At 40.2% G+C, this 15,173-nt stretch overlaps 1 protein-coding gene across 6 annotated transcripts in view; it reads right to left on the bottom strand.

Annotated features, from left to right (window-relative positions):
• The window catches only part of dpp6a (dipeptidyl-peptidase 6a), a 207,807-nt gene that overhangs the window by 25,292 nt on the left and 167,342 nt on the right, over positions 1 to 15,173 (bottom strand). For all 6 annotated transcript variants that reach the window (XM_065948740.1, XM_020645197.3, XM_020645198.3 and 3 more), the window contains 4 exons: positions 6,694 to 6,788; positions 6,139 to 6,213; positions 3,289 to 3,341; positions 2,100 to 2,181 (listed from right to left, as the gene is read on the bottom strand). In XM_065948740.1, coding sequence (XP_065804812.1) covers positions 2,100 to 2,181; positions 3,289 to 3,341; positions 6,139 to 6,213; positions 6,694 to 6,788 — 305 coding nt within the window. The remainder of the gene's footprint in view (positions 1 to 2,099; positions 2,182 to 3,288; positions 3,342 to 6,138; positions 6,214 to 6,693; positions 6,789 to 15,173) is intronic.

The following is a 15,173-nucleotide window of genomic DNA, read 5'->3' on the forward strand; positions in this document are numbered from 1 at the left end:
GACTTCATGGCCTAATGAATAGCAACATGTGGCTTGACAGCTGTGTTTGCAAGTGTAATAAGTGTGCTCCTACTCTACGGGGAAAGAAAAGGAGATTTAATTAAGCGCATAAAGGATTTGGGAACAGAATAACAGGTGGGCTGATTTATGTATATTAGATGCTTAAATATGATGATGCATGCATTGGCTTACAGACTTTGAAAACTTGTTTTAGCTGATGGGACGTCTCACCTTCAACCTCCACCTCTACATCAGAGGGCATCTGCACCTTCAGGGAAACCAGCTGCAGCTCACTTTCACGCTAACATAATTTGCCTGATGGAGGTAAAAACCACGCCATGACTAATGTTGGGAAACTTGAGGCTATATCAATCTAGCGACAGTGTTAATTAATCCACCAACGAGATAGCAGGTAATTAATAGCACTGTGCGGCTGGATGTTATCACTTACAGTGCGTCTTCGCTGCAAACCAACCAACTGAGGCTCATTAATGTTATTACAGGTTTGACTGTGCCATGATGGAGGTGGAAAATGACTCATCTTGGGAGACTTTCAAAGGACCATTACTTGTTGAGATTCAAACAAAAGTGTTTAATTTGAGATTTGTTTAGTGGGAAGCCTCCATGAATCATTGGAAATCATTTGCACCCTTGGGGACAAAATAGTTTGAGGAACAGTTTTGAAGGACTCAAAGTTAGCTTAGTGACCTGAGGAAAATGATGCCTTTAAAAATATGATTAATGAGTCTCTATGGTTTCCCTATGTAGGTCTGTCTTAACAGGCAAACAAGGCAAATTCTCCTCTGAATGTTTTGGGGAAAAGAAGATGTCTTCCCTTGAATCTCTATGCTTTACAAACTGGTCAATTGTTCAGTGTTACGGGGCACTCAGTTGATTGAGGCTGGCTTGTAAAGTCTCATCAATCACCAGCAAATATATCATGTTTAGTCAACTAAATAAAAAGCCATTGGATGAGGTAAAAAGTGGAAGCTACAGGTACATGGAGGGCATATGGATACAGTTGCCACTTCACAGTTTGTCCATCGTCGACTGCATATGTATCTGAAATGTCACAGCTCCGACTGTAACCTCAGGTATGATGGAACTTGTCCGTTTTAAAACCGATATTCACTGAGCTGTTTCAGGTTAATTTCCTGAAATATATGACACTGTAATTGAACAGAGGGCGCTTGAATGCATCGTTAGTTTTGTTCTATCTCAGGCTCGACCCACCTTCACGGGCTGCAACCTTCATAATGTCTGACATCTGTATAAAGACTGACATTGGCATCTGCATGTGATTATGGATATGCAAATGAAGTAACCTTGAAGCTGCTCTGATGAACTTTTTCCTATTGACAATGAAACAAATTATTGCATTTAAGTTAATTGGCATTGATCGTACTGAGGAACTCACTGAGTATTATCACTCGAATCTGCAGTTTCTGTCAGTTCCATTCAAGATTTTGTTGTATTTCAGATCAACTTTTTGATTTAAAAGCCTACTACTTTATTTGTGTAGTAATAGTCCAACAGCTCTGTTCAATGTGGTATATATAGCTCAGTATAAGTCGATGATCATAATAGCATATCCATAAATATCATAAATAGGACATTTGATTTTTTGAAGAGAGTTTGAGTGTGAATGCTGTCTTTGCTTTTTTTGTCTGCTTGTTGAATAAATAAGCAAATATTTGCAAATTATTTTTCATATCAACCAACCAAATAGCTCCCGGAAAAAAAATCCCCAAATAATAAAAATCAATTGATGCAGGATTAAACAGAGGAAACACAATTACCTTTCACACTCTCTTCATTACTCATTCCAGCTACATCACTGGGTCAAAACAAATTTCCCTTTCAATGAGTATGCTTGCTTCCTCTAGCTGCACAAAACTGGCAGTAAAATAAGCTATATTCTAACTCTTTGTACATCATTTGCACATAGCTACATGTATACTATTTTCTTTGAGCCTAGCATGCTTTGTGTGTTTGTTGTTTATTTGTTCTTCTTATTAAAGACAGGTTTGAATGTGTATTTGAAACATCACAGGTCAACAGGCAGGGATGAGACCAGGGACAGAAATTGAGGTTCTTACCAGTTGCTGTCCCCGGGGTCCCCAGCCTGCGTACTGAAGCTGAGCATTTCGCACCTCCGGAGGGTTCAAGTTCCACGTCTCCCTGGGGGTGCACACACAGGGGGAAACAATGCTATCAGATAAAAAGTGCAGACACTTGACACACGGTAAGTGTCTGCTCCCGGCACTGCTGCAACAAGGGAACAAGTGTATAAAACCCGGGAACAAAAGGTTTAAGTGTACCCATAAATACCGGCTCTCCATAACAGTGTCACCACTCTCTTATTGGGGAAAGTGCTGCTCAGTGCAGGCTGCAGAATTAGAGGTGCCATTGCCTGTATGTCTTTGTCTGGAGCTCAGGATGGATGAGGTCATCTGATGAGAGGGGTTTGTTTGGCCGATCACCACTGGGTGGCAGCAGACAAATAGATTTGTGATCAAGAGCAGCTGAAATGTCATTTGATTTAATGATGTGACCTGTTATGACAGTTATTTTTTTAAAGGGAAATAAGGGAGATTTCTACCTGGTGATTAAATGCCAACAGTTTGTTTTGTGTGATGATCAATACCAGTTAATCAAGGCTACAAGTACTGGCTCTTAAAACTTTCTGTTTTTGAAAACATGTGTCATGGTTTCAATAGAAATTAATTTCAAAGTGTGCATCTTCTACTTATTTTTCTTATTTTCAACACAATTAAATGCAAATTAGAGGGGTCAAATTGGAGCTAAGCATGCAGAATTAATACGTTTTCCAACCCTGAAGGACACTAGAGTTACAAGAGACAGACTCAGATTTTGCATTGCGCTTCCTTCTCAACTCAAATTACACATCAGTATTATTTTTGGAGCGCATTTTACAAACCCTGCCCCAAGCAGTCTTTTTGATCATTGCTAACCAGAAGTTTTTGTTGCTGCTTTAAAAGCTTGCTGTTATTTTTGCAAAAATGTAAGATTTTGCCTTTGATTTAACAACCTTTGCTGCCTCATGAGGCCACACATCGCAAGCGATTCTACTTCACAGAGTGCGTATGTGGAGGATTTAGAGTTAACAACGGAGCTGATGATGTCAGAGGTGCTCTGTAGGAGGTGCGAGCGAGAACAGATGGGAATGAGATGCATTTCAGTGTTGCAGGTAGAAGGACAGGTGAGATATTAGAGGATAATGAAATACAATAAAAATGGAACAATGCAGCCCTGTCGCCTACTTACGGAGTCTCCAGACTGCAGATGATGTAGAAGGCTGTGTAAGAATGCTGATACACCTGGAGGCAGAGGCAGATGGAAAAGAGTCACATCAGGCTCACCTTGATATCTTGATTGACAATGAAGAGCTTTTTCTGATATTTTTTTAAAATCAATGGATGTCAAAGTTAAGCAAAAATGTCCGAAAACTTTCGAAAAAGGAACATTTTGACATGAAAATTACTTTTTAAGTTAATTAATTCTGAAGCAGTGAAAGAGTATTCTGTACTGACTAAAACATTAGTAAGCTTCAGATATCAGGACTTTGGAATGAAAGTTAAGTCACAGTGACTTTTCCCTCTGAATACTAAACATGGTCACTTCAAGTTAAAATGAGTTTAAGTTGACGTGGACGATTGTGCAAAATTTTAAGATAATCCCTTAAGAGTTTAAACGATATTTGTACAAGAAATGGATATAAAGACAGACCAGAAAGGTGTTTATCTGGGCCATTATGGTTTACGATAATGGTTTAAGTTGCCCGTTGACCACCAAATTCTAATTATTTCATCCTTGAGTCCACGAGGATGTTAATGCCACATTTTAAAATATTTTCTCCAGGTGTCGCCAAAATAGACAACTACTCTTTGGGGACAATATGGAACTAACAGTGAAGATGACATGTGACCATTCAGGTAAAAAACGATATCCTATCTTTATACTTGAGTGAAATTGTGTCATAATTAAGGAATGGATTCTTAAGCTATAGACGAATCCGCCAACCGATTTGTGGACGCTGCCATCTTGGGTGTGTCAGTATCCTGTGACATCACTGGTGGGGGTGGTTACAGGTGAAAGTGGCATTGAAACTTGGCAAGAGAAAGCAGAGAAAATTCCTTTGTAACCTGCTTTTGAGTTACTCAATCTTTTCTTTTCATATCTACTTTCTTACAGTACTTAACTTTCTCACCGAAAAACGCAAGCAAAACCTCACTGGTATCATTAAACCTGCAGCAAAAAATCCCCGGCACCACCCAGATCCAACTGTCTGAACTTTACATGCGAGCAGCAGAAAGGAAAGCAGTCTGCATCACTTAGGACTTCTCACATCCCTTTCACTGCTCATTTCAGTCGGTCCCCTCAGGCAGCCGTTTCAGAGTACCATTAGCAAAAAAAGAAAACTTACAGAAACTATTTTATACCCACTGCAATACGCATTTTAGACAAGGCTAGATAAGCAATATTTTTAAAATGCTGTGCAAATTCAATTTTTATGAACAGTGCAGCAACGACCTTAAAGGGACATTTCCATCAAACAGGAAACAGTTTGTATGTAGCCTATCGGTATGTTTATGATGAGCATCCGTGAACTATATAACCATGTTACACAGATGAAGAGTGCAAGAGTGCATTTGCCTGCGCGTTCTGCAACAGCGAGCATAAAGGGGCAATGACAGTCACCTATCAAGGAAATGGAGGTTCGGATGAATAAAAAATGCAAACACAAGCACTACAACCCACTAGACCATCTCTAGTGTGTCGTTACGGTTTCTATTCATCTCCGGCAATAACACAAGGTTATATCTCTTCCGGCACCCTTTGCAAATGGGTGCAAACTCCCCATTGTGAACACAAAGATATCAGCTACAACGGCTATTCAATGTATTTACCTACATACATGCTATTAAAGGCTTATTCAAAGAGTTGATGCTTAGCTGATGGAGTCATGGGATACTCAATTGTATAGACATTATGCACAAAAACAATAAATACGCCAATGAGTGGCAAAAGTTTTTTGATGTATCAGCAACCAAGAGTGAAAATTAAGAGGGAAATTCGGCCATGTTTTTTGGTAAAGGGTTATATTTGATAACTATAAAGGTGTTTGACCACGACATTCCTCATAACATGTTAGCTAACTTTAATCCTTTCTTAATACATTGTAAATAACTATACAACAGTTAGCATTCAACTTACACGTATTAGCTAACATTTAGCTGGATACTTGCCTTTCCTATTGTTTTTATTTGATTTTTTAAATTGAAAAACTATTACCAATCAACTACATCATGCTAGAAATAACAGTTAGTTAGCCATTCCTAATACACACTACATCTCTATCAAACAGTCATCACTCAAACTGTTACTCGCTAACTTTACAGTTAGCTATCATTTTTACCTTTCCAAATGACTTTTATAACTCAGTAGGCTATGCAGAGTAACGTTAGCATTCAACTACCAGTTTGCTAAGTTTTTTCAGTCTTCACTAACGTACACTACTATATCACTGTCAAACAGTAATGCTAGCATTCAGCAATTTCCTTATTAACGGTAAAGTTAGCCAGGAAATAGCTGAATGCTACCATTAGCTGCTGTTTGAAAGTTGCAAATTTGTTAAAAAATGTGTTTTTTTTCAAATGTATCCCTGTCTGGAAGTGAAGCCATTGCATTATACAACCTCAAACTAAACTTTCTTTGTCCTGTATTGTGACATTATGTTTGCTTTCCAGCCCTGAGGTAAACATCAGAGGAAAATGGCCACCATGTGAATATGGTCAACACTTCCTGTTCCTTCTGTGAATCTCATCTCCCTCCCTCCGAGCCATTTCATCGCCGGGGGGGGTTTGTTTGTGTTCCTGCCTCCCTCGCTACAGTTCCACTCTGCTGCGTTGGCCCCCGCCGCCATCGCTGACAGGCAGCGGTGTGCGACAGGCCTTCACACCCCGCCGTGATTACTTTCCCCTTCTTCCCTCCTCTCTTCTCTGCCTTGGCTGCACCACCACCAGACCACAACAGCCTCCCTCAAGCGGAGGCGTCTGACATATTTAGCTGTCAGCTTGCTAATTCAAAAAACAAGCAAACAAATGAGAAGCTCACCGGTGCAACGTTGTAGGCCAGCAGCACATGCTTCATGTCAGGAGACACCTCATACTTGCTGGCTTTATACATTTCCTGCAAAACAAAATCAGTTAAGAGGGGAAAAAAATGAGACAAAAAGATGAGACCTTTAACCATGCGTGGTATTTTTTCATTAAACTAGTCCTTAAATGACTGCGTTTGACAGATTGCCTGGCTCCTGAGGCAAATGGGAGTAGCATTAATCTTTGCACTGGGGCTTGGCAATTTGATGGCGGCCATAATGTTGTGTGTCGTCACCCAAGCTGCTGCAGCGTTGACGCTACATCTCACTTTTTCTTTTTTTTTTTTTGTCCCCACACAAGAAGCAAGCCTAAAGTTTTAAGAATGCAGCTCACATTTCAAAGTACTAATGGATCATTTGATTCAGCTCTGTAAGAAAAGAGGCTTTGGGTGCTCTGATTTGCTGACGCTGTAAGAAAAGTTTTAATTTATTTCTTTTGCAGCCATGGTCAGGTCTTTTGGTCCTGTGATTGTAAGGAAGTCGGAGGGAAGAGAAGGGGACAAAAGACTTACAAACTTCTTGTTATGCACCAAGATGGTCTTTTCGTCCGTGTCGACGTTAAACTTGACGACATCGCCATCACGATTACGGTACAGCAGCTCGTTACCTGCGAGGACACAGAGAGGAATAGAAGCGTTTAGTTCACATATTCCCCAATGTGTCGTTTAAAATCATTGCTATAATTTACGTTCCTTCACAATAAAACAGAATCTTTCCAAACAAAAAAACAAAAAAAAATTAAAAAATGACCCAATGCTGACAAGTTCCCCCTATGGACTCGCAGCCCCTTTACAGCCAGAACACAACAGGGCAATACATTTACTCCTTACGTAAAATCCTGTAGCAACTGAAACTCAGCATGCAGGGTACAAATGTTACTCAGTGAAATGAGACAGGAAGAGCGAAGGATCTTCTAGTAGTACAAGGGAAGTGATGAACCTTGTCCTCCGGTGTAGTTGATGTCCAATATTTTTAGTTGTAAAACAAAGGATCGTCTAGTTTTCTGCATATTTGTTCTGAACAGAAAGATACAATCTAATAATAAATAGTCTGCTGTCAAATGAAGAAAAATACCTTTAAAACGGTTACAGAACAGCGTCTTGAGGGATAGAAAAAAAAACAAATATTCAATGTTTTTTGGGGTTATTACTTTTCTCAAGCACTGACAACATAATTAAATTTCCTGGGATGCCACCATTTATTAGTTTTTTACTCTCAAAGGCTTATTAAATTAAGCTTCTTGGACAGTTTTTTTAATTATCTACCAGCCACCGAAAAAGTTAAATCAACATGTGCAGCGGCGTTCATTTGGTACCTCAAAGCACAAAGAAGTGTGGTGAAACGTAATAAAAAAAAAAAAAAACAAAGGATGAAAAAACAGAGCTGTGAAATGAACTGTGAAATATTTCTGAGCACAATATTCTATTTCTATTTCTGAGCTTCTACAATTCATCAGACTCTCTCAGTAGCCTTGTTATGTTTTAAGAGTTTGTGCTGGTGTGTCAAATCTAAAGCATCACTTCTCTCTTATCACAGTAAGTCTGGACAGTAACAGGTTTTTAAACAAAGTGGGGTCAGATACTTTTGGCTGCACACAGATGCAGCTGCAGATCAGGTCTTCAATCATTATTATTAACCTGCATGAATCCGCGGCACTATAGCTAAGTAAAGAGCAGGCGCCTGATTTTACAGATGCTAGGGGCCTCATCGCACCGGTTGCAGGTTTAACCCCCAGATTTCATTTCATTTCATTTCATTTTTATTTGTTCCGTACCTGTCAAAACACACAACAGAAAAGGAAAAAGAAAAAAACAATTCACACTTTATCCCCTGTACGGAAAGGAGCAGGGAGAAGAATAAATCTTGTTTTGCCTGACCCCTTTCTCAAAAAGCAAACAATAAATGTTTGGATGGTTCTGTCCAAATTACAATCAATGAATGAATATCATGCCAACATAAAACAAATCTGACAATTCAGTCTTCACTTCCTCAGAAATTAGAAGGAAAACACACACAAAACACCAACAGCCAATTTCATACAGTCTGATAACTTTGTTCTTATACATTTCTGTTTTAAAGTTGTCCTTGCAAACTGAATTCAACTGTTGCATGACCTACTGGACGCCGTCATGTCTAACAAAGTGCCTGAACACTAAAGCTCCACCGCCACCAGGAAAGCCCCTTGAAGGAAGCCCTTCTTTGACAGATGTATGAAAGTTCACGCAGCTCCTCATCCATCAGGCCTTTATCAGGAGAGGAGAAGTTTAATACAGCAACTGCCCCCTTTCACCTTCAATCTATCTGCGCTCCTCTGCCTTATTGCTTTAGTGATCCAATGGGCGCACGAGCGACCACGCCATTCGGCGAGGTAATTAAAACCCGGATAGTGTTATGCAGAGTGCTCTCTATCTGCTGGCATATCTAATTGTCCATTAGAGGTGACAAAATTACCATCACAATGGCTTTAATACAGAACGTGCTGCGGGGAGTGGTTTCAGACATTTTGAGATTGGCATGGCTGAACAGCTTTTTGTCTCCTTGTTTCAAACCATCGGCATACTAACAAGGGAACAAAACGCTTCATGGAAATCCTGCTGATAAATAAAACATGCCGCTTCCTTTTCCAACATTATTCTCGTTTGACTCCGTTTTGTCATCTTGATAAACGCTCTACTTTCATATATGAAATGGTAATTGCAGACGATGCGGTGCGAATGTGTGGAAAGAAAGACAATAAGGTGATGAATCAGCGGTCACAGAGATCGACTGGACTCCATTTGGCTTTGTGACTCGCTCTGTTTTTCATCGTCAGGCTTCATTTAAACTCAGGAAACCTGCATGTCTTTAAGGCGTCTTTTCATCTCCTCATTCCTCCCTGAATCACTGATCTCCGTCTCCTTTATCCACATACCCCCAAAGACTCTTCAGATCCCCTCAAATCCTTCCCATCACCGGCCTTTCATAAGCCCTCCTGCTGAGTCCCATCATTTTAGACCTTATCATCCCTCCGTCTCCTCTCCGGCTCTTTGTTTTCTGCTCTCTCGCTCAGACCATGGAGCCATCCATTCTTCAACAGCACCCTGGGCGTTATGTCCCTCCCTTCAGTCTTTCTCGTTCTAGCTCCCCTCTTTCTCTCTTTCCCCTCTGCTGTGCATTCGCCCAGGGCGCTCTTTTCTCCTCTGATCCATACCTTTCCAGTGCAGTATGTCTTATTAATACAGCCAACTGCCCTCGGCACAACCCTCACCCAGAATCACTCCGGGGAGGCAGGGATGCGAGGTAACACACTCGACTGAGTCACAAAGTGAGAGAGAGAAGAGCAAGGCTGTAAAACTTAAGTTTGTCCATTTCAACTCCATGGACCTCTTTTTTTTTTTTTTTTTTGGTGAAGCCTTTATTTGAAAGAGAGAGCCCTGGAAATTACACTTTTTAGAACAGAATTTTTGTGATCTGATTTTTACAGTTGCGGCCTCATATTTGGTGATTTACAACCCTGTACGTACACGCTTCAGCTATGAGATGTGAAAGAATGGCAGCAGCGTTCAAACAAAGTCAAATGCAGCAGGAGACACGGGCAAGCCAGACTATAAAGGTTGTTATCGAGACAAGAATATTTTATGAGTATATGTCTCATTAAAAAAACGACTGCTGTGTGGAGAAGCCTGTGAAGCAGGATTTAACTACAATCCAAACATCTCCGCATGCATGGATTAAAGAAACAGGCAGATTAAATAGACTCCCTGATGAGAAAAGCAAAGTTTTCACAAGATTTAGACGAGATTTCTTTTTGTCCATTTGTTCAAGTTTGTAATGCTGTTTTCATGAGCTAATCTCTTTGGTTAAATGTCCGTCAAACAATCGTCCACGGAATTCATTTGTGCACTCCTACTGCATTGTAAGACGCACAATAGATGATTAAAGAAAATAAATTAAAATCAGTGCAGCAGAATCAGAGATGTTAACGATTCCTTTTGCTTCATCAAAACCCAATAACTCCCAAAATACAACTCAACCACAGGTCACTTTGAGCATGTTATGCTAGCAGTGACTAATGTACCCTCAAGCGGCTATAGCCTGGAAACTTGTAATGATATTTTTCATTATCAAACTGGTTGTCTTTAGCAACAACCAAAGCTGAATTAGACGATATGACTTGAAGCCACTTCCAAAATTTCAGTTTCCTATGGAGGAACAAAATAATTGAAGCAATACTCTCAGAGACCTGTTAATTCATAGCTTTCAGGCACACGGCCGAACATGGAGGCTCGGAGAACAAAAAGTGGAGACAACTGTTTGTGGAGCTGCAGCACGATCTTGTTAAATTTTGATTCTCTTCAAAACGATGCTTTAACGAACTACTTTAACTGACAACCACACAGAAACAGAGATTTTGAGATATACTGCAAGTGTTGGGCACATTTGCGATCCTGACAGCAACTGCAACAGTCCTGGTCAGAACTCCTTATATATCATCCTTCACCCTGACAGTGCTGCAGCATGAAAGTCTACAAAAGTACAGACCGCTTGCATTTTCAATGTGTTTGGGTCAATAATGTCCGTTTTGGAAATGAAGGGCAAAGACTTCTTCATCCAAGCATCACAGGGTATCTAACAATAGTATCATGATCCCTTTAAATTACCTGCTGCTTACGGAGGCAAAGCTAAAAGTGAATTAAGGATAATTATGGTAAATCAAAAATTAACTATTGGGTGTAAATTATGATGGATATTTAACCAAATGACAGTTGGGGTAATATTGTTACCATGCTATGATGCTACCATCCCTTTAACTGTGATCCAAAGTATAAGCAGCTTATTATACAATTATTAGGACTAATTGGATTGATGCCTTTCAATGTGTCAAATTATGCTTTCATTTGACCCGACACTGATCCTCTACTACACCCCTTACACTCCCCAGGGACCCTTTTTTCAAAACTTCATTCCACTGTAGGCTTCATTAACACTTTAACCAAGCCTTTTTTCTGCCCCTTGTGTTATATGACAGCTTTATTAAAAACGACTGAAAAGTGCAGCGAGACCAGTTAATGCTATACTCCAGGTCTCTTGAAGTGACTTTTAGCTTCCACTGCAGTGTAATCGCTCAGGTAGACTTCTTATAACGCTGCTCAGTCTACTGTCTTCTAAACCCTCCTTATCCGTTTTCCTCTAAACCTTATCTCGAGACACAACTGAGGACGTGGCATTGATTGCATTCAGAGCACATTTTGTCGAGAGGCCCATGGACACTCAGAGAAGGCATTGGCGAGAGTCCTCAGCGTACATGTTCTGACAAAAAAAAATGGAACAGGGGTCAGAGTAGTTTTATAAGAAGGGAGGAAAATGCCTCCTTAACAAAAAGTCCATCCTTAGAAGTTCTTAACATTGAAGCATAACACATAATGCTTCACCATGTGATTACTCAAACACACCTTAGGCTATTGTAAAGATAACATTCTTTTGTCGGCTACATTAGAAGAGATGAAGCATGGCAGAGTTTAATCTTAAATTCTGGATGGTTCTCATTTTAGAACAAGGTCATTTATTGTTATTTAAGCTTCAGGTGTTCTGATAAAGCTGATACAAGCAGGGCATGCATTTCTGTGTCTGTGGCTAAATCAAATAAATGGTAAACGGACTCTAGCTTGTATAGTCATTTTCTAGTCTTCTGACTACTCAAAGCAGTTTAACACCAAATTTAAAACTCTGCTGCTCGCTTACAAAACAGCGACAAAAACGTCTCCTCCTTACTTTAACTCTCTGATCCAGGTCTACACTCCCTCCCGGCCACTACGCTCTGCCAATGAAAGGTGTCTGATCCAACCTTCACAACAGGGTCCTAAGTCTCTGACTAGACTCTTTACCTCTGTCACCCTCCTCTGTTGGAATGAACTTCTAAACTCCATTCGATCTGCGGAGTCCCTCTGCACCTTTAAGAAAAAGCTAAAGACCCAGAATACCTTTCATGAATACCTACTAACTTAATGATGATGGTCTCCATATTATTGATGATGATGATGGTTGTGACGATGGTTTTTGTTTGATAACGACGACTTATAAGATGGTTTCTATACTGATTAGAGCTCTCGAGAACTGCCATCAATGTTGTGCTTTGCCTCTGGTCACTTCCTGTCAGCACCTGTGTGTCCAATCAGACTCAAAGCTGATCGTTTGCTCTTACTGACATTATTCCCTTTTTTCTAGATCCTTGCTGGTGTTGTACTTACTCTCTGATGTACGTCGCTTTGGATTTTAGAACACCGCAGGTCACACCCACAACCATTAACACCCACTGATGACAGGGGCATCTATGTAAAGGTGACCATCAGTAGTAACCAATCCCGTTCATACACATCCACATGCTGATGAAACAGCGGGAGCAACTTGGGTTAAGTGTCTTGCCCAAGGACACATCAGACATGTGGCTGCAGGAGCTGGGGATCGATCCCCGACCCTTCTGAATGAGAGACGACCGAGTCTACCAACTGAGCCACAGCTGCTACTAAAGCAGTTAGACAGTCTCAAAAGTCTTAAATCTTCGACACACCTTGGCTTGGATTTGCAGTGATATATAGGGTCATAAAAAATTCATTAACACTTTTAATTAAAAATCTCCCTCTTATATTTCAAAGTATTTAGTTTCATTCTTTCTAACGGCAAACTCCACACTATATCCAGGTGTGTTTATTCGTCTCTGATTTTACAGAGCAAAACTGGCAACACAATTTGAATTCTCTTCCCGACCAACCCTGACAAATGAGCGTGTTATTGAATGAACGGCAGAGCAAATAAATGAGAAAAACACCTCAAATATGAACCTGCTGACAGAAAATGAAACCACCCAGGGCTGCTGCAGACCCGCTGCTGGTCAGCATGCACGGTGGGAGTCATTTATGTTTATCAGGACAGCTGATCAGAGAGTTCCTGCTGCCTTCATTACTCGCCGATTCTTTTTTCCTCACCATTAAGGTGAAAAGAACGCAGCATGTTGCCAATTATTTGCTTTTTAAAGCTGTTTTGCTTTTTAAATATTGAAAAGGTTTTTTTTTATGTTTCGTTGTTTGAATTCCTTTGACATTGCATAGCTGAAATGGTCATTCCTGTATTTTAACGCTTGAGCATCGTATTTGACATAGTTTGGGGGTCTAAATAACCAAAAGTTACAAAAGGTTTGGAATTGCACACGATCTTAAAAGTTGATCTCTTATGCTGATCCCCATTTAAAAAAAAAAAATCATATTCAGTGTGACAAGTTTCAGATCATGACGTAAACGTATGTTGGAGTAATCCCAGGATTAGTCTGCAGAGTGAGCTAAATGGCTTGTTGACGTAATGACGCAATAGTTCCCCCGATATGAAACCAAGATTTTCTCGAGACGGCTTCGAGCCTCTGAGTAAGACACAGAAGCTATTTATATAGATATATAGGCTCTCTTCTCCCAGCACTGGAGAGCAGCCCTCCCCTGGCAGCCCCGCAGCATTCAGCCTACATGTTCCAAGTGGGTATTCTTCAAAAAGGCTGGAAAGATGAATTTACCTTCACTTGAAAATGTAAGACATATACGTTTCGTCCATATTTCCTTTTAAGCTCGTTAGATACACTTGGCTCCTATCCAAACATTGGTTGTTGGCAAAGAGGTTTTCTTACATTAACATTACAGCTACAAAGAAACACAAGAAGAATTCCCCTCGATTTCAAATATTACGACCACAAAAGTTTCCAAGATGACTGAATACAAGAATATTCACAATTTCACAATCATAAAGCCAGAACAGCTGAGTTTAGAATCACACAACTTGTCTTTACTTAAAACAAGGCCGGATGTATATCCTGTAAAATGAGACTGATGCCACATACTGCCTGGCACAGTTTTATCACAACCGTACAAGTGAATTACCTCTTAAGGCAGTCGAGTAGACGATTAGCTCTACATTAAGTCCCCCAGAACTCACCCACTGCTCATATAGCTCCATATTCCTTCTAAAAATGTCTCCCAAGAGAGCAAGTGAGTGTTCTCAGAAACCCTCCATAAACTCTCTCAAACCCTGAGCTTTATGTAATCTGTAACCCTCGTTTGCAGTAAATCCTGTGCCATTGATTTGTTATAATATGCTCTCTATAACGATATAACCTCTGCTTGATTCCCCGTCCACAGTCCTCGTTCCTTCTCCTTTTCTTGAGTGTGTTAGTGTAGCTGTGTTTTGTTTCCTTACAAACCAATCACATTGAACTTGAAAGGACCTGCCCGGGCACGTTATAATTAAGATCATTAGGCAGGCTAGAGCCCGTAAAATACCAATTATAACAATAATAATATGACAATAAACATCACAGCAGTGAGCGGGCTCTCTTGTTTGGACAGCAGGAAAGCCCATTTCCATCTTATTATACAAGCGCCCCAAGGAGTTCCCTCACTTGTCAAATACTTCAACTTGTAGAGGGCTAATTATTTAAAAACTCCCAAACCATAACCAACAACCATTTGAGTCCTAAATATCTACAAGAACATAAAACTTACATGTGGATTCTCGGAAAAAACAAATCCTCAGAGGGCATTGAAAAGCGCTCAAGGAAGCGCAGAAACAAAATAATCCAGCAGGCTCTCGCTGTGAGGGGATGCTCACAGCCTCTCTGCTGTATAACACAAACACAGTCGAGCTACCAATTCTCTATGATAAACTGCTGAAGTGAATTCAAAGGGCTGTATGTTTGCAGCAGGCATTACAGCGATGGGAATTGTAGGCGTGCTTGTTAAGTTATCTAGCTGCGGAAGAGATACTGTCTTGTCTGATTTTAGCAGCAAATTAAAATTTAATAAAACATGTATGTGTAGATATTTGAAGCCAGAAGAACATCAAAAACAAGACAATTAGAAGTGTTAGAAAATAGGACAAAACAAGACCTCCCTCGGTGTATGTGTCTTATGTCTGTTCTTCTGTGTGTGTGTGGTGATGGGTGGGTGGTGTACTTATGTTGATAATTAACACCATC

This window comes from Labrus bergylta, chromosome 20 (assembly GCF_963930695.1).
Source record: "Labrus bergylta chromosome 20, fLabBer1.1, whole genome shotgun sequence".
Classification (NCBI taxonomy): Eukaryota; Metazoa; Chordata; class Actinopteri; order Labriformes; family Labridae; genus Labrus; species Labrus bergylta.